The 24,089-nt window shown below is 40.5% G+C and overlaps 1 protein-coding gene across 5 annotated transcripts in view; it reads right to left on the bottom strand.

The window, feature by feature from the left end:
* The window catches only part of PLXNA1 (plexin A1), a 434,540-nt gene that overhangs the window by 96,085 nt on the left and 314,366 nt on the right, over window positions 1-24,089 (bottom strand). For all 5 annotated transcript variants that reach the window (XM_081965343.1, XM_081965340.1, XM_081965344.1 and 2 more), the window contains exons 11-12: window positions 5,502-5,598; window positions 3,215-3,405 (exon numbers count right to left, since the gene is read on the bottom strand). In XM_081965343.1, the coding sequence (XP_081821469.1) occupies window positions 3,215-3,405; window positions 5,502-5,598 (288 nt within the window). The remainder of the gene's footprint in view (window positions 1-3,214; window positions 3,406-5,501; window positions 5,599-24,089) is intronic.

Genomic DNA, 24,089 nt, shown 5'->3' with positions numbered 1-24,089 from the left:
ATTGTCTCTATTGTCAGGTTCCATCGAAGACGAGGACTCCGAAGACAATTCCCCTTCTGAATAGGCCGGGGGGGTGGGGTCAGGGCCCATGGGAGGCAAGACAGGTGGAGCTGGGGATGCCACTTGGTGATCCGCAGAGGGAGGGAGGGAGAATATGATGTTGTTTTGGGGCCCTCTGAAATTCTTTCTCAAGGGCCTTCTGCCTGCTCTCTTCTACCCTGGTAGTCACTTTAGAGACCTTGGAGTTTACTTGTGAGGAAGGGGCCTCTTTGGCTTGCCTCTTCCTGCTGCCCTTTGCCCCTGATGGCCCTGCCTCCTTTAATCCTGCATTTGTATCCATAGCTGGATCAGCCATTTCCCCAAACATAAATCAACACCCCAATAAGATAGGCAACGGTCTCACCCATTTGCTGGCCAGGCGCTCCTGATCCGGTCAACCTGGGGTGATCCTGCATTGCTAGGCACACCAAACAGCTGCTGTAGAGTTCACACCTTTTTTAAAGCATCCAAAATGGCTGACTTTTTTTCTCTGAGGCTTCTCCGAGCCTCAAAATGGTCACCGCTATCTTCGTGGGCTTTTCTGACCCGCAAAATGGCCGCCGATACTAAGTGTGGCCAGGCAATCTGCAGAATGGCCACCGGACTCGCCTAGAACTGCTGCACGTGAAACAGCCAGTTGTGCATCCCTCTGAGTGCCCAGAATCAAGGAGCGCCACAGGGAAACAGTCGTGGAGCCATAGCTTGTGAGCTGGCCAATCTGATTGCAATGCAGGCTTCCTGAGTAAACTCGTGGCCGCAGGCAATCAGATGGCTAAGGAGAGGCAGCCAGAGATCAGTTTTGAATTTCCCTCCAATTTGTAGAATAAAGGATTATTTAAGGAACCAATTTAAAGGAACAACAATTTTTTGGGGGGGAAAATTCACCAATTAAAGATATAATTAAATAATTTGGAGGAGAGATCAATTCTCACAGCCAGTCCAGGTTGGATTGAGTCTGAAAACTGGGGAGGAGCCACAAGGGCCCGATGACATCATAAGTGTAGACTCAGTCCGATTGGATAATGGACGGAGCATACCAGTCTGGCTGCTGTCTCTACGATAGGAAAATGAAATGCTGACAATTACTTTAAAAATGCAGATAAGCCACCCATATGTTGCCATACCCACTTGGTAGCTCTGAGACTTTATTGTGGCCTTACATTATTAAACTTCTCCTCTTTTCCTATGACAACTGATACTTCACAACATAGTGCACTCAATTGGTTCTTAAAAGCCCATAACTCATTACTAACACCAGGTGTATCATGAACCCGGATTTAGGATTTTAACATTCATATTTAAAAGGATGAAGCTTTTAAGAACCAACATATTATTGCTTGGGGAAATGATGCCTATTTTCTGCTGGTTTAAGTTTGGGAGCTCAATTTAAAGCCATTAAAGGTATGACTTAATCTTATGATTTCTGCTGTTGCAATTTCATTGAGATGCTCTCATCACCCCTTCCCACTTTTAAAAATTATGGAGGATCCCAAAAGTGTTTTTGTTTGTATGGATTATATTTATAAGTTAAGTTAAAATGGAGGCATTCATAGAATTATGTTGAATCCTATAAAAATAACAATATTGAACCCATTAGAGGTTAACATAAATATTTGTGTAACATATAAAAAGTAATAATGGAAATATTTTAAATTATTGCAAACATCTTCAATATCTGGCAAATAATTTTGATTTTGCAGAATCCTGGGAGGGTCCTGAAGGCCCCAGGAGTCCTCTGACCACATTTTAAGAAACACTGAACTGGACCAATTTTGTCTCATTCTTGTACATAGAAACATACATATTCTCCTATATTCTTCAGAAACAGTCAAAAGAGGCAGTGGCGGGGGTGGTGGGGACCCCATACAGGTGAGATGGGTGGTGACAAAAAGATCCCATTCACTAGGACAGTAAAAGGAATCGGAGACCAAAACTGAATGATGAAATGAGAGGAAGAGATTATTGAGAAGTGGGGGGTGGGGTGGGAGAGAGAGGGGGGGAGGAGAGAGAGTTCAATAATTGCAAAAACGTGTTAAAATGAGAAAGGAAACTATTAAAAAGGCTACAGCTCATTTTCAGACTAATATTCAATGGCATCCAGCTTTGCAGCAAAGAAAGCTGCAATTTCCTGAACCTTTTGCTTTTTCCCTTGTTTTCAGCTCCTCCTTTCTATTCTTAGATGCAAAGATAATGGGATGGATATACTTCAGGAGAAACTACGTAGAAACTTCCTAAAAGCAGAGAATGTTGATCTACCATAGTGACTGGTTTCTATCACTCAATTTTAGCAGACAGACTTCAGAGTGTGAGTTTAATATATACAAGAGGTGCTCTAGAAACAAATGCCTTGTAATGCAGTGAATATGTACCAAATTCACTTCCAGCCCCTGCCTATTAGAGGGAATTGCCCTCAGAGTAATTCATTAGATATGACCAATTGCCCTCAGAGCAATTCTTCAGATTTGAACAATGAACTCTTGCAAGCCACAAATATCGATTGATATTATACATCTCCATTCTACAGTGAGAGCAGAACAAAAGTCACAGGGAGAAACTAAATAGAAAAGGAGAAAAATCAGTCCTAGAAATGGCATGCAGGATAGGTATCTAATTCTAACCACTGAATCACATCCTCTATATCATTTCATCAGGAGCAGTAGCATAATCAAATAAGCATTAGTGTTCCATGAAAATTTATGAAGGATAAGAGATAATTTTACAAAATTTGTTAAAAAGAGCCTCTAAAAAGTAAAATGACATGATAAAAGTATTTTTAACAGCTGAAGAACTAGCAGTCTAAACTGACAGCAGTATTGTGTGCCACAGGAATGTTATACACACCAGCTTTCCCCAGCATGGTATCTGCCAGATGTGTTACACGTCAAATCCTATCATTCTTAGCCTCCTCTGACGCCATTTCATGATTTGCCAAGGAAATTCCCCTGATACCACAGCTAGGTAAGCTAAGGGATTATGAACATGAAATCAGTAGTGTGCAAAGCTGATTAATACCAACAGCTGTAGGGTATGCCTATCAGTCCATAAAATATTACAGGACCAAGTATTTCCAGGCACCCTGTGACACAGCCAATTTCCTGTATACTGTTAAGAAAGAGAATGGTGAAAGGCCCTCTTCATTGGCAATGCAACACCCCCCTCCCCCTCCCAAACATACCTTAAGGATTTTGGGATCTGCACAACGGCTGTTGCCATTGCTTGCATGCATCCAGCTGCTTTCCGATACTGGGCAGTGTTGACGGAGAGAACATCGTTTTTCTGACACACACCAGCCACACTCAAAGCGTGGATCTGCCTTCAAGCACAGCCCACAGCTTTCTCGCAGAGCTGAGCACTTGTACAAGTGAGCTGCAGAGGAAAGAATACACTCAAAGATGAATTGGTGCAAGGTAGAATTTGCTAATCAGACTATCCTCTGATGAGTAATTTTAGATGTTAGAATTTTTTAAATTTCTAGTCCAGCCCTCTGCCCAATGTAGGCACTCTCAAACCATATAGGATAAGTGGTTGTCCAATATTTTCTTGTAAATCTCCAATGAGGTTGGAGGCAACCCTTCCACTACTTCATAGTTTGCATTGTCAGGAAATTTCTCCTTATTTCCAGGTTGCATCTCTCTCTGGCGAATTTCCAGCCATTGATTCTTGTCCTGCCCTCAGGTGTTATGGTGAATAAATTAACATCCCCTTCTCTGGGGCAGCCCTTCAAGTATTGGAAGACTGCTGTCATACTCTTCTTCATTAAACGAAACATACCTAGTGCTTTTAATCATTCATCATAGGATTTAGCCTCCAAAACACACTGTCAGGCCTGCAGCCATATTTTCTTTTGGATCTTTGGCCTGCCACACTTTCCATTATTCTACTATGCATTTTCTATTATGGGAAAATGGGAGGGGGGATTGTACGGAGCAAATCTATGTAGCCATAACAAAATTCTTTCTAGAAAACCAAGGTCATCCTTTGTCTTTGCAACTCTGCACCTGATCGGAACTGGATGGGTGGAACTGCCAGCATGGCAAAGAAAGATTGGACCATGTGATGGACTTGTGGGTGTGGGGGCAAGATCTTGAACTTTCAACTCGGAAGCTTTCAGATTTGGTTTTCCCAGAGGTGCCAACATAGCTCTCTTAATAAATTGAAACTTGGAGCAGTACTTTGCCTTAGACTCTGATTTACTTTTGGATGCTATTTGGAACCCTGACATACTTATTGTCAGGGTTCCAAGCAACACCCCCAACAGACTCCGAGGCAGGCATCAAAGTTCCATTTTATTAGAAATGTCATATTGGCACATCTGGGAAAACCCAAATCTGAAAGTCCCTGGGTTTTTCCCACCCAAAGGAAAGTCAAAGTCCCCTCTGCTGCACCCACATGTCCATCATATGATCCAATCAGGTCAACGTCCCAACTGGAGTTATTTCTCAGTCACATCTCTCTAGGTGCAGGCTGAACGTCCTTGACTCCCAGGGGAAAAAAACGTTGTTATGGCTATACATCTCACCCCATTTCCATTCAACCCCTTCTCCCATTTCCCACAGCATGTCCATCCACCAAGCCCTGAAGATCCAAAGAAAAAGATGGCCTCCAGGGCTGACACTTATCATATTTGTTGCTCTTCTTCGCACTCTTGCTAGGGCCTCAGCATCTTTTTTATACATCTTTTTTGTGACCAAAACTGGACACAATATTACAAATGTGACCTCATCAGTGTGATATAGAGTGATACTTTTGCTTCCCTTGATCTTGAAACTATCCCTGTGTCAATGCAACTCCAGGACTGTATTTACTTTTTTAGCAGCTACAGCACACTACTGAGTCGTACTTGCATACACCAGGAAACCTAGACCCATTTCATAGGCACTATTGTTGAGTTAGATAATGTCTATCTTGTACTGGTACATATGGCTTTTCCTGCTTAAATGCAGAACTTTACTCTTCTCACCATTGGATTGCAACTTGTTGAATGGAGCCCAATGCTCAAGTCTGTTAAGACCCTCTGAACCTGAAACTATCTTCCAAAGTGTTAGCAATTCCACCAGTTTTGTGTCATCTGCAAATTTCTGATGAGATCCCCTTCAATCCTCTCACTTAGGACATTTATGAATGACCTAGGTTGCATTAATAAAATAACTTGCTCATGGTTTCCTGCTATCCAGGATGTGCATCTAGTTAACTGAATAACTTGCAGCATTTCCAGAGATACATTAGACATAGAGAATAAGTTATAAAACCAGGTCTTTCCAGACTGTCTTCTTTAACTTTGCTATGTGTAAGGAAAGTGTTTGCTCATATGGGCAAAATGTTTTGAATTTTCACTTGTGGCAGTTTGTTAATTCCAATATGATCCCCAGCTGGCTGGTTCAAAGATTAAGTGTGGAGACGGTTTACTATGGAGAAATTTTGTTATAACTGAAGGTGTTTCTACATTCCCTATTTCATCTTACCTTGGATGTTTTGGGGATTGTCAATTATGAAGTTTCCATTCCACACAACAGAAAGGTTCACTGGGAGGTCACTGATGTCATTCCCTTCATAGAAATACTGCCAAAGAAGACACAACAGGGCACAGAGTCTATTAGTCAACCTTACACAAAAATAGCAGATACAAACCAAGAGGCAAATGAAAAGCCAGTGAGGACATCACATTATTCTCACTAATTTCAAGTTCACCTACCTGGATCTTCCTCTGCCAATTATGACCACGCCAAAAGCAAAACAGATTGGTCAGACACTAAGTCTCCCCAATAACTAGGGAACAACAACACCACCACAATTTTCTTTATTCCCCCCCCCCCCCAGCTACTTCGCTACAGTTCTGCCAGACAGAATGCACTTTGGGGGAAAGTCTGAACTGGGTATCAATCCAAATAATCTAAATTATTTTCCACTTTAATTATCCCTTTGCCTACTTAGGCAATGTTAAGATAGTCTGGTTCTGGATTTGTAATGTTCTTTACCAGTAGAGAATGATTGGTAAAAATTGAGCAAATCTACTGGATGTCAAATCACATGCGTAATTTATTTGAGCTGTTGAGGCTAATGGTCCTTGGCACAAAATTGCATCATCTAACAAACTGGGCTTGTTGTTAAAAGTACAATCCGAGAATACACAAAACCTAAAACAAAGTGATTTTCAGACCTATTCATGTAATATACAAGCTATAAATGAGTGTTGTCACTGCATAAATTAATAAAAAGTACAAATTGAAGTTATTTTATTCTAATCATCATTCAGCGCCCAGGAATGCTGTGCACCTGTTCCTCAAAATAAGACAACAGAGCAAGGAGCCTTTGTCTGAATAAATATTTAAACTGAGGAAGAATAGAATCTAAAGCCTCGCAGCAACTAGAGACATTGCTTTTGTCTCTGTTGAGCTGGCAAATACTGTTCAGCTTCTTCTACAGCAGGAGAAGAAAATGAAAATGCAACGGACATAAGGAAGACTCTCTCTCTAAGAAGGATGATTCCAGAGGCACACAAATTGGGAATTGTATTTCCATTCCTACATCACCATGAGCCTTCACCCCATCTATCTCTGTGAAAAATAAACCTAACCCAATCTCTTGCTTCAGACAAACTTCTTGCAGCCTCATCAATATTCCCTTCACAGTGCCTGCGTGCATGTGGAGGCTTAATCGATAGGAAGACAGGAAGGCAGTCGGAACCTTCCCTGACAGCTAATGACCTCCTTTGGCGAGAGATTCTCTGCTTTTCTCCGGAGAAAATGACAGGTGTGTCAGGAGAGATTAAATGAAAGATTCATAGCTTGCTCTAGTTTGTTAGGGAACTATGGATACTACAGGTGCAGCTTTCCCCCTGCTCTGGAAACACCCCCTCCCTGCTCAGCCACAGCAGTAGAGTAGCCACCAAGGCATCAGGCAGCCAGAAAGATGAAGAAGGCAACAAGTATCTTCCCCAAGCCATGTATTCTTCCAAGTCTCTCTTTTCTCTCCCTCCTCCTCTTCAACTTCCATGGAAATCCAATTTGTCTTAATTTGTATGTTTTTTTTAAAAAAAGCTATAAAGCATACAGAATACAGGTGAACTGTTATGCATAGAAAATGAGAAACAAAACACACAACAGAAACACTCACTTTCTGAGAGCTGTGTCAAATGATGTGACCAATCTTTTTTTTTTTTTTTTTTGCATAGAGAGCCAGAAACAATACAGAATCGCAATATGAGGTACGACCAGGGATGGGCTTCAAAAATTTCAGCAACGGGTTCTCTGCCCGGTTGCTGGGTGGGTGTGGCCTAGTCAACCTCCTGCACCACTGCCGGGGGGGGCAGAGTTTTCACCTTCCCAAGACCCCGGAGTCTTTCCTCTGGTAGGGTGAATGCCTCCCCAGGCTCTGAAGGCCCTCGGGAGGCAAAAAATGAGCCAATTTCTGGCCTTCCAGAAGGCCCCGTTTTTCCCCCTCCCCAAGCCTCCACACGGGCTCTGCACTTACCTCACATCCAAAATGGGCTGCGTGGAGACTCCTGGTAGGGGTGGGGTGGGCGGAGCCACCCGGGGGTGGGATTTGGAGGATCTCCAAACTGGCCATAACCTTAGCTATGGGTTCTCCCGAACCCAGACAAATCCATAGCAGCCCATTCCTGGTACAGACTATAGCAATATAGGTCTCAAGCCTTAATTAATAAGGGTTAGTTACAGAGCACCCATAGGCATAGTCTTACACACTAGAATGAAGTTCATTTACTCCCATATTAAATAACAATGGCCAAGCTCTCTATGAGGGTAGTTCTTGGTTTGTGATGATAATTGGGCCCAGGATTGCTATTGCTAAGGCTTAAAGTTTTCATGTGACCCCATTGGTTAATGACAGCAATTCTGACCATTCTGATTGTTGTCATTAAGCTAGATCCCTGGGAGATTCTTAAGCAACTACCTCATGTGATTGCAACTTGCAACTCCTGGCAGTTTTCCCATTATCGTTGTGAGGAGTTAGCAAACTGTGATCATGTGACTGTGGCTCACTGCAATATCATACTCATGAAGCAGGCATCAAGGGCCTGGATTATAATAATCACATAACTACATGGATGGACTCATTGCAAGTCCCTCTTTGTTTAACTCCATTGTAAGTCTTGTCGCTAGCTCTTGTAACCCAAGAACTACCTGGATACATTTCTTCTTTGGAAAAATAGGTTAAAACTTCTGAAATTTAACATCTTGGCATTTGTAAGACATTGTTGGAGAGAGAAGAGGAGTCAAACAGGGAATTAGTCTAGAATCCCTATGTGGGCATAAGAGAGGGAAGTCTGACTACGTTTGAATGCCACTGAACCTTATCTTGTCTGATCCAGGTGCAAACTGCCAATTTGAGAAGACTTCTGTGTAATTGGCTGGCTAAAGCAATAAAAGAGCTAATTGAAATCTCCACTTGTGGATCTGATTATTCATGCCTGACAGATATTTGCCCATTATGTGAGCTTCTGCAATGGCACCTGAGCCTGAAAAATTTATCAACCCCTGATCTATAATATTAATGATATAAAATATTCTTTAATTAAATTCAGCTGTTTAAAACCTGCTTTACCTAGTTAGCATTCTTCACATATATATGCCCGGACTCATTGAATAATATATCTGAAGAGCATCAATTTGAGGAAGGCTTGCCTAAAGGGCTGAATATGATATTAAATGGTTTTAAAATTAAAAACATAAAAATATTAAATTAAACCATTAACGCATTTCAACCAAGTGTCTTATCTGCGGGTTGATGTATCTATCTGAACTATTATTATATTTTCATGGAGAACATCTATTTGGTCACCAAGAATCAACAACTTGATGGCACATTCAACCAACCATTTATTCATTAATTTTATTTCTCTTCCATAAATGCCTTTCCTAGAATAATCCCTCACTAGCTTGACACTGTCCAAGTTAACTGCTGACGGTAACCCAGACAACATCAAGCTGCTCTGTAATGCCAACTATCTTGCACCAAAGAATAGAACTCTAAATACAGATTGCATAATCACAAGTTCAGATAATTGAAGTGCAGCTAATATAAGTTCACATCAATAATATCTTTATCCAATATAATATATAAGCTATTTAAAGGTCAGTAGAGACTTGGAAATAATTGATGTTTGCATAATGTGGTACATGCAGTTGTGTAAGTGTGTGCGACTATATTTGTGTGTGTTCATGTCTCATTCTTTTCTGGCTGTGTTAGACTAATTGGAAACAGGCCGAAGAAGCTGTCTATAGGCATAACTTAAAAAAGGTCACGTATATTTACATAAAGGAAAAGTACCCATCATTTGGAAAGAGAAAAGTGTTTTGGGAGGGTGGCAGGGAAGGATTTAGCTGTGACGAGCAGCGTGGCAGAATAAGTGAAATTGGCATTTTCAATTTGTACTCTGACATGTCTCATTTGGGGCCCTGGCATCTCAGAAAGGCATACAGCCTGCAGCTGTCCGAAACACTTATTTGCATTTCTCTGCCCTGGATCTTTTTGGAAATGAATTCCTTTTGAATAGGGTACAAAGTGGGAACTGGCAGATTATTAACTCTTTAGAAACCCACTCTGACAAAAAGAGTTTACACAGGAGAGACTGTTATGTGCATTTTTGTCTCACGTAACATGACCCTTTCTATCTGACAAACATTTTCTTGGTGGTAATTATTAAGTCTTCTGGTGATCTTCTGCAGCCTATAGCATAAGTAAGGACTTAGACAAGATGAGGGTTCATGTTCATGAATAATCAGCTTTACTGCAATATCTCTTATGACATTAAGACTTCCCTTGCTTTAAGGTAGGATGGATACCTTCCTTCCTTCCTTCCTTCCTTCCTTCCTTCCTTCCTTCCTTCCTTCCTTCCTTCCTTCCTTCCTTCCTTCCTTCCTTCCTTCCATCTTTCCCCTCTCTCCTGAAAGCAATTTTGGCAGCCCACCGTGCATAGTTTGAAAAGATACATTCCTGATATCAACAATCAGTCTGCTTGTCTAAAGGACTACCTTTTCAGAGTATAATATAAAGGAGTGTGTTCTATAAACCATCATCTGTAGCCAGCAATGGCACAATGCAGATTCATTATCTCATACATTGGAGAACTTGCTTGAAGCTAATGAATTCAACATCTTCAATGCAGCGAAGAACAAAGGCTACATTAGATAGCTAAAAACATGCCATGCATGTTCTTACATAATTAAGAAGGCACTGAATGTAATTTCTCTTTTAATACTACATTGGTCCAAAAGGATGGATGGGCACATCTGGAAAAAACGCCAAGAACTAGGAATCCATTTACTTCTACAATTGCCAGTGTTTCTAACATTCATCTAGAGGAAGAACAATCTAGAATGCTGGTCTTGCCAATAATTGCTTAAGAGTATTCCTGGATTTCCAAACTATGCAGAAAGGAAGGGAATGGAAATGCATCCCAAGAGCTAGAGGGAGGGTTTAAAAGGTAGGCCTTTTGAAGAAAACAGGAAGGAAAGCAGCCAATAAATTTGAACCATGGGCAGCAGTCGGACACCACACAACAAAGCTAGGCACTTGGGTTTTCGACTTCATTTTATTCCAATTTTATGTTTCACTATTATCCTTAACTGTAGTTAGTTGCACTCTGACAACTTCTAACTATTTAGGATTGCAACTCAAAATACATGCATTTGGAAGGTAGTTTTCTGGAATCAACAGGGCTTATTTCCAAACAAACATGTGGGAGAAGATAATGAAGGTCAGTTTATTAAACAATCATGTTTGTTGATGTCTTACATTGCTTGTGGCTCCATGCCAATGTTGTTAACATCTCCCTATTCACATTTTTACAATTATACACTTCTGCAAATGTATTAGGCTGGCTTAATGGATGTCGCACACAGCAACCTGAATTTGCTTGTTAGGCTCTCACAAAATTACACTATCAGCAAACATTGCATTATGCATACACACAGAGTATCTCGGAATGGTAGAACGTGTTAGGCTGTTGGTTCCTTGAATTTGGGGGACAACTCTGAAATTGTAATACAAATGTTTCCACACCAGCACCATTTAGATGGGGGATGGCATCATGCCTCTGTCCAAAAAAACCTGGCATAAATGTTTTAACACATTTTGAACTAACAATTTTCCAGATTGGCCGATTGCATTTTATGCATAAATTCTACTCTATGTGCTCTCTGACTTTTACTTACTCTGGATGCAGAAAGCACAGGTGCCAGGCAGAGTCCCAAGGAAGCAAGGACTATCCAGATTATCGACCAGTAAAACACAGAGAAGAACCCTTGGGTAGAGTTCTTTCCGAGAGAAGGAACGCACTGAAAGCAGCTAACCATCAACAGCATAGCAGAGAAAGAATTATTATTTTTCCCCTTTTGGAGGTCTATGCTGCTGAAGGCTCTAAGATAAATCCCGTTCTGATTTGAAACCTTGATTCTTGCTGGGATTCTTAGTAATGAAAGAATAGCTTTAGCAATGCTACCTTTTGGAGGACTCTCAAAGCAAAACCTGTATGCCCGTGTCATTATTATTAGCACTGCTGACATTTTATTCATTGTTTTTGCAAAAACAATTTCAAAAAAGGATTGGGGCGGGGGGCAGTAGAAACTATTATTTGTGCCCCAAGTCTATCTTTCATTTTTTTTTAAAAAAAAACAGGTTTTTAAAAATGTGTTTTTAAAACATTTGAAAAATAACTGTTGATACATATGATAATACCCTTTCACAATATAACTATATGTGTATGCGTGGAGGGAAAAATAGAAGAGCAAAGGGTGGGTTACAGAAATATTATTAGCCTTGCCTATTACACGTATTTAAAGTCAATGCCAATTCCTTAAAAGTCACAAACATGAAACACCACTTGGGTACTGGTAAAAATCAATTCCATTGTAACATTTGTATTTACTGTTGCTACACTGATATAAATATCAATTTAAATCATGTGTCTGTCTATTTATCTTATCTATCTCTTTCTGTCTGTCTCTTTATCTATATACCTGGCCACATGGCTCTCCCCTTGTTGGCTTTGTATATGGCCCAGAAGACCTTGGGCTAAGATAGATGGACTCTTGTCAGATGCATTTTCCTCTATGTTTTTGAATACAACAACTAGATCCTGTCTTGTTTTATTTTATACAATACAATACAATACAATAGTAGAGTTGGAAGGGACCTTGGAGGCCTTCTAGTCCAACCCCCTGCCTAGGCAGGAAACCCTATACCGTTTCAGACAAATGGCTATCCAACATCTTCTTTTGTATTGTTTTTTCATAGTTTATTATGAAAATGCAATTTTGTATTGCATTTTCATAGTTTATTATATTGTAAGCCATTTAGAGTCAGATGGCACCTGAACTGAATTAAATAAACTACCTGGGTAGGTAGGATCTCCCCACAAGGTTTGCCTTTTGTGATTTTGTGTGATTCTTCCTTCATTCCCTGCTGTAATGTATTCTTGATCTTTTTAAAGTATCAATCAGGGATAACTCTATAATTGAAATCGTTATACATTAATGTATATTTTGTCTGATGAATTTTGTTAGAGAGAGAGAATACAATTGATAGATATATTTTATTTTAAAGTAACATTAAAACAAGCATTAAATTAATTTCACCATTAAAAATAGATGTGTTTTTACAGATTTTCTTAGCACCAAGAAAGCTGGGCCAAATACAAACCTCCAAAGAAGTAATGTAGCAACATTCCCTCCCCACTGAAATAGAAAGCTTTGATATCTGGAAGATTTCCAAAAGGGCCACTTCTGCAAAACCTAACAGTTAGAGTAGCTCCTAATAGATGAGCCAAACATTCAGACCCTATTTATGACTTAAATGTTCAATACCAACACTCAACATTGTATACACCATCTGTACTTCTTTCACACAAGCTCCATATGAGCACATTCCTTTGTGCTGCATTTGATACCAACTGAAAGTTCTGGACATTTTTCAAGGGTAGTACTACATACAGTGTGTTGCAGTAATCAAGACTGAAGATAAGAAAAGCAGCAACTAACTGTTGTCATGTTGTCAAACCCAATTGGCTAAGGAAGGGAGGCAGCTGAGACTTTTGGCATTTTTGTGCAAAAACATGCCTGACAAATCCAGTGATGGAAGAGCTTTAAGGAACACTTTCCAAATGTGAATCAGCTCTTTCAGCCAAAAGAGACTGACCTAAGCACCCCAAACCAATAACCTGGTATTTATTCACAGCACTTTTATCTTCTGTAGACTTGTTCTTCTTTCTCTTGCCCATATTTTTTTAAACTTAGGGCACATTCAGAGCAATAGAAGCATTATTGGTGACTTCCCACTCCAAAACCCAAGATGACCTCCCACAGGGGTCTCAGGTAGAATATAATTGGGACAAAACACCATAGGTCAACACCTAAGATTTCAAACAATACTCTGTTCAGCGCAACTTTCTGAACATTCTCTCAGAGGAAGAGCCAGAAGTGCTACAGAAGGATTTCCCCGAGGTCCAATTCAATCTTGCTGGAGCATATGCCATTTAATACAGAAAGTAATGTTAGTCTGTTCTTTATGGTTGCTGGAGAGTAGTAAAGGAGCACTTCAAATAGATCATTAGATGGGCCTCTGTTGACACTTAGTATCATCTGTCACAAGTCTAACAAAATCCCCGAGATCTACATCTTGGAAAGAATCTCAAAAATCAGACAAGAGGCATCTAAATTTTTAGCCCTGCAGCCTTTCCCAACATTGGGGGGAAAAGAGCAAACTGGATAAAGATAAAGCAAATTGCTCAATTGCAAATTCATAGGGTATAAATAGGGCATAATTGAGCTACCAACAGTACCTCCCTCCAACATTCTGGTAAACAAAATATTACAAAGCACATGGAACTGAAATTGACCTAGGTAAAAAAACAGATTTTCAGATGGGCTTCATATTGTACATCAATCTGATTTGTCAGAAAAGTCTTTCTCCTACCTGTTGCCCCATCTGCTTCGCCACTCTTAAATTCGTAATAAAGCAGTGGGCTGATTTGCCTCTATCAGAGAGAAATGGGTTCTTAGGAGCGCCAATGTCAACCACCTCAATTACTTCCATTTTTCAGAGGTCAGCCATGGCACTTAACAGTATCACTGACAGATACCATGAGAAATTCCCCAAAGCTTTCATGAAACTATTTAGATAAATAAAGTATTTTAACGGGATAATTTTAAATGGTCCTTGACCCTTAGAAGTTTCTATCAGCTTTCAGTCTAAAATTAACCAGAGAATGATATGACCATGACAACAGTGTTATAGACAGAGTCTCCATTTTTAGATCAGAAACTTCAAAGAAGCAGACAAATCCAAATTTTCCCCTATGGTAAGTGAGGAGCAGACACTAGTTGGGACAGGCTGATCAACATCAAGGAGAGCATTAAATCATTAACCGTTCTTAGTTGATAATTAATCAATGAGGTTACTGAAATTCTACAAAACATGGTGTTATGTGTAATTCAATGGCATGTTTGGATTATCCCCAATAAACCAGAAGGAGAGACCATTCAATAAAAGTATAAATAGTATGCTGACATATCCATAACTAGCCTGAATAACCAAATATAGCATCTTCCATTGAAAACTAGGAGTTTATAAAAATGTACATCTGGTTATCAAGATGGAATTTTTAAGGACTGTTATTCTCCTTTCCCAAGCATATTCCTAGTCTACTATATCACACCATAGTATGGTGGACAAAGCTGGGAGGCATAAATTCCCCACTCTTCTGTTTTCATATATTCCTGATAAATACAAAGTTAAGGACTAGATAGCAATAGCAAGTAGACTTATATATTCCCTCACAGTGCTTTACAGCCCTCTCTAAGTAGTTAACAGAGTCAGCATATTGCACCCAACCATATGGGTCTTCATTTTACCGACCTTGGAAAGATGGAAGGCTGAGTCAAACTTGAGCCACTCCTGGAGTGAGCATTGAGTTAGCCTGCAGTACTGCATTCTAACCACTGATGCCCACGGCTCTTAGATAGCAGATAAAATCCTGGATAATGGCTATTTTACCCAAGAGAGCACTGAAAAGCAAGGGTTTTAAGTTGGAAGGGCTATGTTGAAATGTTTGATTAGACTGTAACCTTAAAGGAAGTTACCCTAGCCTTTGGCCAGAATGCATATTTTCACAAAATGCCCTCCACCTCAAGCCAGTTACTGGTTCAATGCTTCCCCAGTCCATTTTCCAGTTGTCACTCTCCTCCGTGATTCTGCTACAACTGTGAATCTCAGCAGGACATAATCAACCAGCAGTTTAGATTCCTCCCCTCCTAGAACTCATTAAAAACACAAAAATAAAAGTAGGGTGATTTGGTCCCCAAGACCTTTCCAGTTATTCTTTAGAGTTGCTCCTACAGTGGTAATTTTCATTGCCAGCAATATCTCTTCTGCAGGGAAAGATTTTTTTTTTAAGTCATGGGTCCAGGAAATTAATTAATTGTTCATTCATTCATCCAATCAATCTCTACAGTCACATATCCCAACCAATGTCTAACTATAAAAATAATAATGAAAACATTTAAACAATGAAAACATTCAAAATTAATATATACACTAGCCGAGGTAATGAACCAATTAACAGTAAAGCTAAGAAATGAGGTTCTTAGCACGTTCAGAGCCTCAGGCTCAACTATGCAGGCAGCCTTTCAGAAAGCTGGCAGGGTTGAGGCCATTCTAATTTACTCTGTGGGGAGAATATGTCACAGAGCAGGGGCTACTCCGGAAGAGGCCCAACAGTCTTTGGCTGAAAGGATCTGCAGCATGCCCAATCTGTTAGATCGAATTGGATGGGTAGAGATTCTTGGAAATTGATGTATTCCTGGGCAGACAGCCTCTGCTAGGAACATGAAGTTCAAGGCCTAACCCCTTAAGAAAACTGTTTCTTTAGTGTAGCAGATAAGGAGACAGCCATCCAGATATGCATCTTTCCCTCTCTGAGTGTCCCTACACCCATAATTCTGTCTTCGTTGTAGATATCTTAAAGAAACAGAATATCAGACAGATGTGTAAATATTGTAAAGATTAAAGAACAGCACAGTCCTAATCAATACAGTCTGGGCTTGAATCTCTGTGTTATATTCTTGCAGCATGCAAAACCAGCAAGAAAATCCCTCAATTTCTACTGCCGATTTGCCAGTTGTGATTGCTGCAGATACCTAACCTCAAGACTTGGCACTTCAGCACAGGAATGGCCGTACTCCAATTATTTTCGTTTAAGCTGCGTTTATTTGTTGTTGACAGATACACAGATGGATTCTGTGCATGCCCTGAAAGCTCAAACAGGATTTCTATTTACTTTTTCTTTAAAAAACACACCACACAACTCTATTTAGATTACAACAGCACTCTGTAGTTAACATACCACAGATTTAAACAGTAACTAATCAACACTTCTACCTGTTACCCCCTCACCCATCTGATGAGAAGCAAATTTATTTCATAATCCTTATTTTATACACCAGATAATTTTTTTTAAAAAAAATAGCAAAGTGGTTGATCTAAAATTAAACCAGAGCAGAATGAGGCCAATGCATTTTGAGGTAGATCTGGCTAGCTATTCTGAGATAGGTCCCACTGCTTTCATTATAACTGTCTAAAGCCACCTCTTTATATAAAACAGATTCCCATTAACAATATGCTATCTGTCTGGCTGATCTCATGATAATGGTTTTCCTATCTTTCCCTGCTCAAGTGAATTAAGTGTAACAAAGATATGTATTAAACAACTATCCTTTCTACTTTTTTTTTTTAAAAAAAATACTCCATATAAAGTGAATATATCCAAAGAAAATATGGAAGTTGAAAGGTTTTCCTTGCGAAGGAACCTATTGTTTATTCCCTGTATCCATGAAGGCATCAGTTATTGGGTGACATGAACCCTTGGCCTCAAGACTTTGGAGAATTGCTACTACTCAAAATAGATGATATTGCCTAGATGGCACAATAATCTATGTTGAAGGGTGAGAAATATTTAGATTACCGAAATATGAAACCATGTATGTGCTGGATAACTATAAATGCTGCTGCATAAATGCTTGCATCAAACAAATAAAAACACCAGCATTTGGAAAAGAAGACAGAAAGCATTTTGCAATAGGCTAGTGACAGAGATACCCGATTCCTAATAACTGAGGCCAAACTGCTCCAACTGCTTGTTCCTGAACAGAAAATAGTTCTGTTCAAAGAAAAATAGGAAACTGTCTTATTGCCAGGTCAGAGTATTCCTCTCATTTGGCCAGTATGATTAGTTCTCTCCAGGATCCTTCATGTTACCTCTAGTGCAGGCATGTCCAAAGTCCAGTCCGCGGGCCATTTGCGGCCCGGGGGGCGGTTTAATACGGCCCTCTAACAGCCCTCCCTGCTCTGTGTAAATGCGGACCTCCCACGGCCCTCCCTTCTGATTGGCAAGCAGAAGACTGTCTCGCTGCTGCTCCACGCCTTGGAAAACAGGCGCGCGCGCACAGCTCAGAAAATTACAGCCTCTGAGACTTCGTAACGGCGGGAACTTGTTGTCACTCGCCCGGGCTTCTGCAGAAGCTTCCCTCCGAAGCCTTCCGAGGGAGGAAGGGCCAGTTGGGAAAGGGGCTTTGCTCCTGTTCTGGGCTGTAATTGCGCCTATGTTTTCCACGGTGTGGAGCAGCGGCGAGGTTCTGTGTGGCCGGCAATGACTCCAGGGCCATCCGGGAAGACGAGGAACGCGAGGGGGGACCCTGCCCACCACTGATGGCCTCCGGAATCATCGCTGGCCGCACAGAGCCTCGCCACTGCTCCACGCCGTGGAAAACATAGGCGCAATTACAGCCCGGAGCAGGAGCAAAGCCCCTTTCCCAACTGGCAGTCCCAAAATGACAGAGGGAGACAGAGAGGGAGGGAGGGAGAGAGAGACAAAGAGCCAGAGAGAGAGAGAGAAAGAAAAAGAAAAAAAGAAAGTGGGAGAGAGAGATGAAAGAAAGAAAGAAAAAGAAAGAGAACTTATGACCACAATTGAGCCCAAACTTTTGGTTGCTAAGCAAGAGCATCGTTAAGTGAGTTTCATTTCATAATTCATTTGCATTTAATTGTAATTGTTCAAAGAATGTTTGGAAAAATGTTCGGCCCTCCACCATGTTCACTTCATCCAATCTGGCCCTCTTTGAAAAAAGTTTGGACACCCCTGCTCTAGTGGATCCCTTTTTAAATTGGAAACATCAGAGTTCAGCAGAGTTCAGCATGTGCGCCTCCCCACATGGCAGAAAATTACATACCTTTGACAATTTTAACAATTTAATAAACAGAAAACTATGAGGTGTTCACATCACCTTTAAACTAGGCATATCTATGACCTGCGCACAAACTAAATGCTTTATCGGCAATCCCTCAACCTCTTCATAATCATTATACAGAATTTCCAGTGGGATATGACATTTACATATGTAATGCAAGTAACTGATAGTAAAAATATGCAATACCATGAAAACAAAACTAAACACCATCAAAAAGAAATAAAACATCAACAGTGACATTGAAAAGCAACTTAGGAAGTTTAAAGTAGAGGATATAATAACAATTAGGACACAAAGCTACTTTTATCCTCTGACCTAATTGTCTCTATTCCTGATTGAGTAATCAGTTGCCTTCTGCTAGTCTATATTTAATACTCCTTTTTTGAAAAGTCTACAACAAATGCTTCTATATACAGCTCAATTGATCAGTCTTTAAAAATAAAAAAAATACCCATTTGTAGGTGGACAGAAACGTACACAGATGGGCACACAGCATGACAAGCAAACAAGCAGATGGGGGTAGAAGGACAAAGAAAAAATATAGATATGGAGACAAAAACAGAAGAATACCTAGAAAGAGAAATATGTGGATCTGGTGCAAAAGATCCATTATAGAAAAACATACCAGAGGGGAGACAAAGAAAACATTCCCAGCGAAAATATTCTTATTTTTTTAAAATTATTGTATTGTTTTTAGAATGTACAAACTGATATTCTCAACATTCCAGCATTAAAATATCTCTTCCTTTTAAGAGTATGCAACCTGAAATAAATATTATATACTTTACTCAATAAACTGTTCTTTTTAAGCTGACAAATCTCTTTGTAAGAGCATTTTTCACCATCAGCTGGTGTTTAAACAAGTCAAATGGTACTTTTGTGCCTTGTATATTTTACATGGAGTTTGTGCGGAGCTATCTGCTTAACATTCCCCTTCATTAAGTTTCATCTTGTTCCACCTAATCAAGCATCAAATAGTTACCAAGTTCTTTGAAAAACAATGGCCAAGTGCCTGGAAGGTTTGAAAACGGGATATAAATGTTATTCAATTTAGGATTAACTGACTGCACATTCAGTCACCAGGAAAAGAAATACATGATTCAATTTACACACCACCTACTGTAAGTTCAACAATTTATTAGGCTTTAGTGCATGCATGTGAATCCACCCTTTGTGGTTTGTAAATCATAAGTACAGAGTACTCATACTCAGTACAGAGTGTGAAACAAATTGTAGCTAAACCAAGCTATAGCTTAATGCAGGGGTCAGCAACCTGCAGCTCTGGAGCCGCATGTGGCTCCTTCATCCCTCTGCTGTGGCTCCCTGTCACAGCTTTCAGTTAGAAGAAAAATGGCGCCACACTAGAAGGAGACTCCATGGTGAGGGAACTGGATTTCCTATCGGCTCCAGAATTTCCGGTTAGGACATTTGTGGCTCTTTGAGTATTTTAAGATTACCGACCACTGGTTTAATGGAATGTGTGAACACAATCTACACATACATTTTAATTCAATACCCTTACCAATGTTGATTGGGATTGGGATTCAGTCACTATGCACAAAACATCATGTTACATGACTCTGCCACTTAACACCAGCAGTTCTGGTTGTCACTGCTAAGCAAATCACCATGGGTTACTGAGTGAGGACCTCATGTGATTGCGACTTCTAACTTCCTGCTGGCTTCTCCACTGATTTTACTTGTGGCAAACTGGCAGGGATTGCAAATTGCAATTGTGACCACAGGAAGCTGCAACAGTTGAGACTTTGAAGACTAGTTATATGTACCCTTCATTTAGCACTGTCACACATTCAGTGCTGAATGAGTGGACATTAAATAAGGACCATCTTTACTTACTTAATATGTATTAAGGGTACTGGTCTTTGATTGCAATACATTTGAATTGATTGACTGATTGATCCTATTAAGACTTATTGTTTCCAAGCAGCAGAAATGCCTTCAAGATATCTTTGAATTATTTATATAGGGGAGAGTCAATTGGGATAGATTAGACTTAAAACATAACACTTTAACCAAAATTAGTTTGTTTATCTAATGGGCAATGTGTGATAGGAATGTCTGGTATTTTAATAGGCCTAATCTTATTTCTACTCGATTCTTTTTATTGCCACAATAAAAATATAGTTCCCATTAGAATGAGGAACCTAGATTTCTTTATGTCCCTGTCTAAGGGTTTGAATCTGAATGGCAAAGGAAGACACCTCCTGTGCTGATCTCCTGGATTCATACGGAACACTATTGTGGTCTACACATCTACCTTGAACACACAGACTCACACAAACACCTTCCAACCTCATTTCCCTTGACTATTTTCTACACAAGTAGTACAGCTGCAACTGTGTTCTATTTTTCTATAGTTGATGACCTCCATGCCTTCTTCGCACTATGGGGATGGCAGTAATGTGCATTGCGTCTCATCGGAGCTCAACTGCAATTCATCATTATTTTATCGGTTGGAATTTAATTGGATCCTATCAAACTCTCCTGATACTCCCTTTTCACGCTAAACACTGCTGCAGAAAGATAAATGCCGGTGCTGCTTGGAAAGAGAGTGTGAGGGAGGTTTTTTTTTTCCCTCCTTCACAAATATTTCTAAATTCATAAGATCCGGCCCCATTTCTCCTTCTGTGGCTGAGTAATTAGGGATACATATACTAAAGGTGTGCAGTGCACATAATAAAGTCTTTTGTGTGATTTATGTACTCCAAGCCCAGTGAAACAAACAAACACACACACACACACACACACACACACGGTTTGCCATCTGCTTTGTTCCACATCCGTTTTCTCCACGCCTAACATTATTCTTCTCTATCACTGCTTGCAGCTGAGTCTTCCTCTCTTATAAATTCACCTAATTTTATAGCTGCCTATCTTGCACATTCAGCATATTTAGTGTGTCAGGTTTTTGCCACTCAATGTGATTTCATAAACTCAAGTCTAAAATGAAAAGATGCAAGTTTTTAGTTGAAAATGTATTACATCTTTGCGTTACATTTTTATATGCCACATATATTTTATATGCATAAACATTTGGCATACACACAATGGTTAGTTGCTATTTAGAATGTTTTTGTGTTGCATCTTTGTATTTCCTCATTTAAATTACTTTTACTATGCTTAAATGCATATAATCTACACATATTTATTTAAAATATATGTGCTTCTTTTACCTTCTTTGTGCAGCTCTAATAGGGAAGAAAGTCCGTATTTACTAATTAGGTTCATTCTGCAGAAATTACACTAACTATAATAAAACAGTAGCTATAATTTCCAGGGATTATAAATACATAATGAATTATTTCTACTAGGGAAATCAGAATTTATACTAGACCTGTTTTAGGATGTAGACTCTCTCACTAAGCACCCTCCAAAGAAATTGGACTGCCAAATTCATAATCTGAATTTGGCTATATGGGTGGGGAAATATGTTGCACGAAGTGTTACAAAAGGCATAGGATGTGAAGATGCAATAAACTTTGCTCCAGAAGTATTTTTTTAGGCTTTTAAAGTATGATTGCTGGTACTTTGTTGTCTTATATGTACAACAAGGTTTAATTTCCAAATCGATATAAAGACATTTCAATGCTATAAAGTCAAGTAAGGATGGTGGGTCTCATTTCTCAAGGATAATAACAAAGAAATTGTACAGCAGATATTTATAGTAATTAAGACTTTTCCTGGTTAAAAAACTATAGGCAAATCTTTCTGGGGGAAATATGGGCAATTGGAGAGATTAACAATTTAGATTAAATTATTGCTAATCAGAAGATAATATGATCTGAATTACATAACAGCATTATATTCAGTTAAAATTCTGATTTAAAAATCTATTCTATATACAGGTGAAACTCAAAAAATTAGAATATCATGCAAAAGTTCATTTATTTTAGTAATACAACTTAAAAGGTGAAACTAATATATGAGCTAAGACTCATTACATGCAAAGCAAGATAGTTCAAGCTGTGATTTGTCATAATTGTGATGGCTTACCAGCTCATGAAAACCCCAAATCCACCATCTCAGAAAATTAGAATATTACATGCAATCAATAAAACAAGGATTGTACATAGAACAATAAAACTCTGAAAAGTATAAGCATGCATATGTATTCAGTACTTGGTTTGCAGCAATTACTGCCTTAATGCGGCGTGGCATGGAAGCTATCAGCCTGTGGCACTGCTGAGGTGTTATGGAAGACCAGGATGCTTCAATAGCGGCCTTCAGCTCTTCTGCATTGTTCGGTCTCATGTCTCTTATCTTTCTCTTGGCAATGCCCCATATATTTTCTATGGGGTTCAGGTCAGGAGGGTTTGCTGGCCAATCAAACACAGTAATCCCACGGTCATTGAATCAGGTTTTGGTCCTTTTGGCAGTGTGGGCAGCTGGAAAATGAAGTCAGCATCCCCATAAAGCTCGTCTGTGGAAGGAAGCATGAAGTGCTCCAAAATCTCCTGGTAGACAGCAGCGTTGACCCTGGTCTTAATGAAGCACAATGGTCCAAAGTCCTGTTGCTCAGTGGTCCAAAGTCCTCTTTTCTGATGAGAGCAACTTTTGCCGAAAGCACCAAAAACTGGTTCAATGACCGTGGGATTACTGTGCTTGATTGGCCTCTCCATTCTTCCTCCATATTCTGGGTGTCCTTGGTTTCCAAATGAGAGGTACCACCTGTTGTAACACCCTACACCCAAACGCCACATCAGCCGATGCAAACCTGTTTAAACTGTAATGTCTGATAAAGGGAGACGGGGACGCCCATGTGGCAGTCCTGCAAATCTCCATGATAGGCGCCTGTGTGGCCCAGGCCGACGAGGTAGCCGCACTCCTGATGGAGTGTGCTGTCATGCCCTGGGGCATCGGAAGGTGCTGAACCACATAGGCCAATACGATGGTCAGTTTGATCCACCTCCTTATAACCGAGAAGTGGCTTTTTCTCTGGACTACCCTCCTTGGCACCAGATTTGGCGCCCTCCGTCTCACCCAGTTGCGCTGTGGCCCTGGCCATGCGCAGCAGTGATTTGAACAAATCCGGAGGAAACAAACCAGAGAATTCTGATGTCTCAGGTTTTGAGGGATCCTCATCATCAGACATGTCTACTTCTCTCTGAACCTGTTCCCCCGCCATGGAACCTTCGCTAGCTAGAGAAGGAGAAACAGGCTGGCGTACCTCCAAGGGGGAAGGCCTCAGCCTGGCCTGAGCAGTGGCACCCCCCCCCCCGCAGGGACCTTTGCCACCATTGCGGGTCGCACAGACTGCTTCTGTAACCCAGCAGAAATTCCATGTGAAATAGCAGAGGAGATAAACCTCTGAATGCTTGCTGGAAGCTGCTCCATGTCTCTAATGAAGGAATCCTCCTCCTCCTCTTGTGCACAGTCATCAGGCTGTGGAGCCAATGATGGCCTGATGGGACTATCCCCCCTGATCCCCCTTCAATGAAATGGATCCCTTAGATAGGGGCCCTGTTCCACCATGGAGAGGGGGGGGGAGGTGAAATGTCTCTGAGATACACTGGGGAATCCCCCCCTGTGAGGAGACCTAGACCTGGATCTAATAGGTGATCTAGACTGCAGGAGAGAACTAGGCCTCCCTCTCTGTTCAGCCCTGGACACCTGCTTTTCCAGGGCCCCGTGCTGCCTTTCCTCATCCTTCTGCAAGGCTTGGAGGATTTTCCAGCTGCTGCAGTCTTTCGCAGTCTCACAGAGGCTATGAGCCTCACTCGGGCCCCACTGGAGGTCCCCTCCCTAGGGGCCAATGGGGGAAATCTGGCC

This window comes from Natrix helvetica (assembly GCF_964273705.1).
Source record: "Natrix helvetica genome assembly, chromosome: 1".
In the NCBI taxonomy this organism is placed as follows: Eukaryota; Metazoa; Chordata; class Lepidosauria; order Squamata; family Natricidae; genus Natrix; species Natrix helvetica.
Note: the sequence above shows the minus strand (reverse complement) of the source record. Positions and strands in the feature narration are given on the sequence as shown.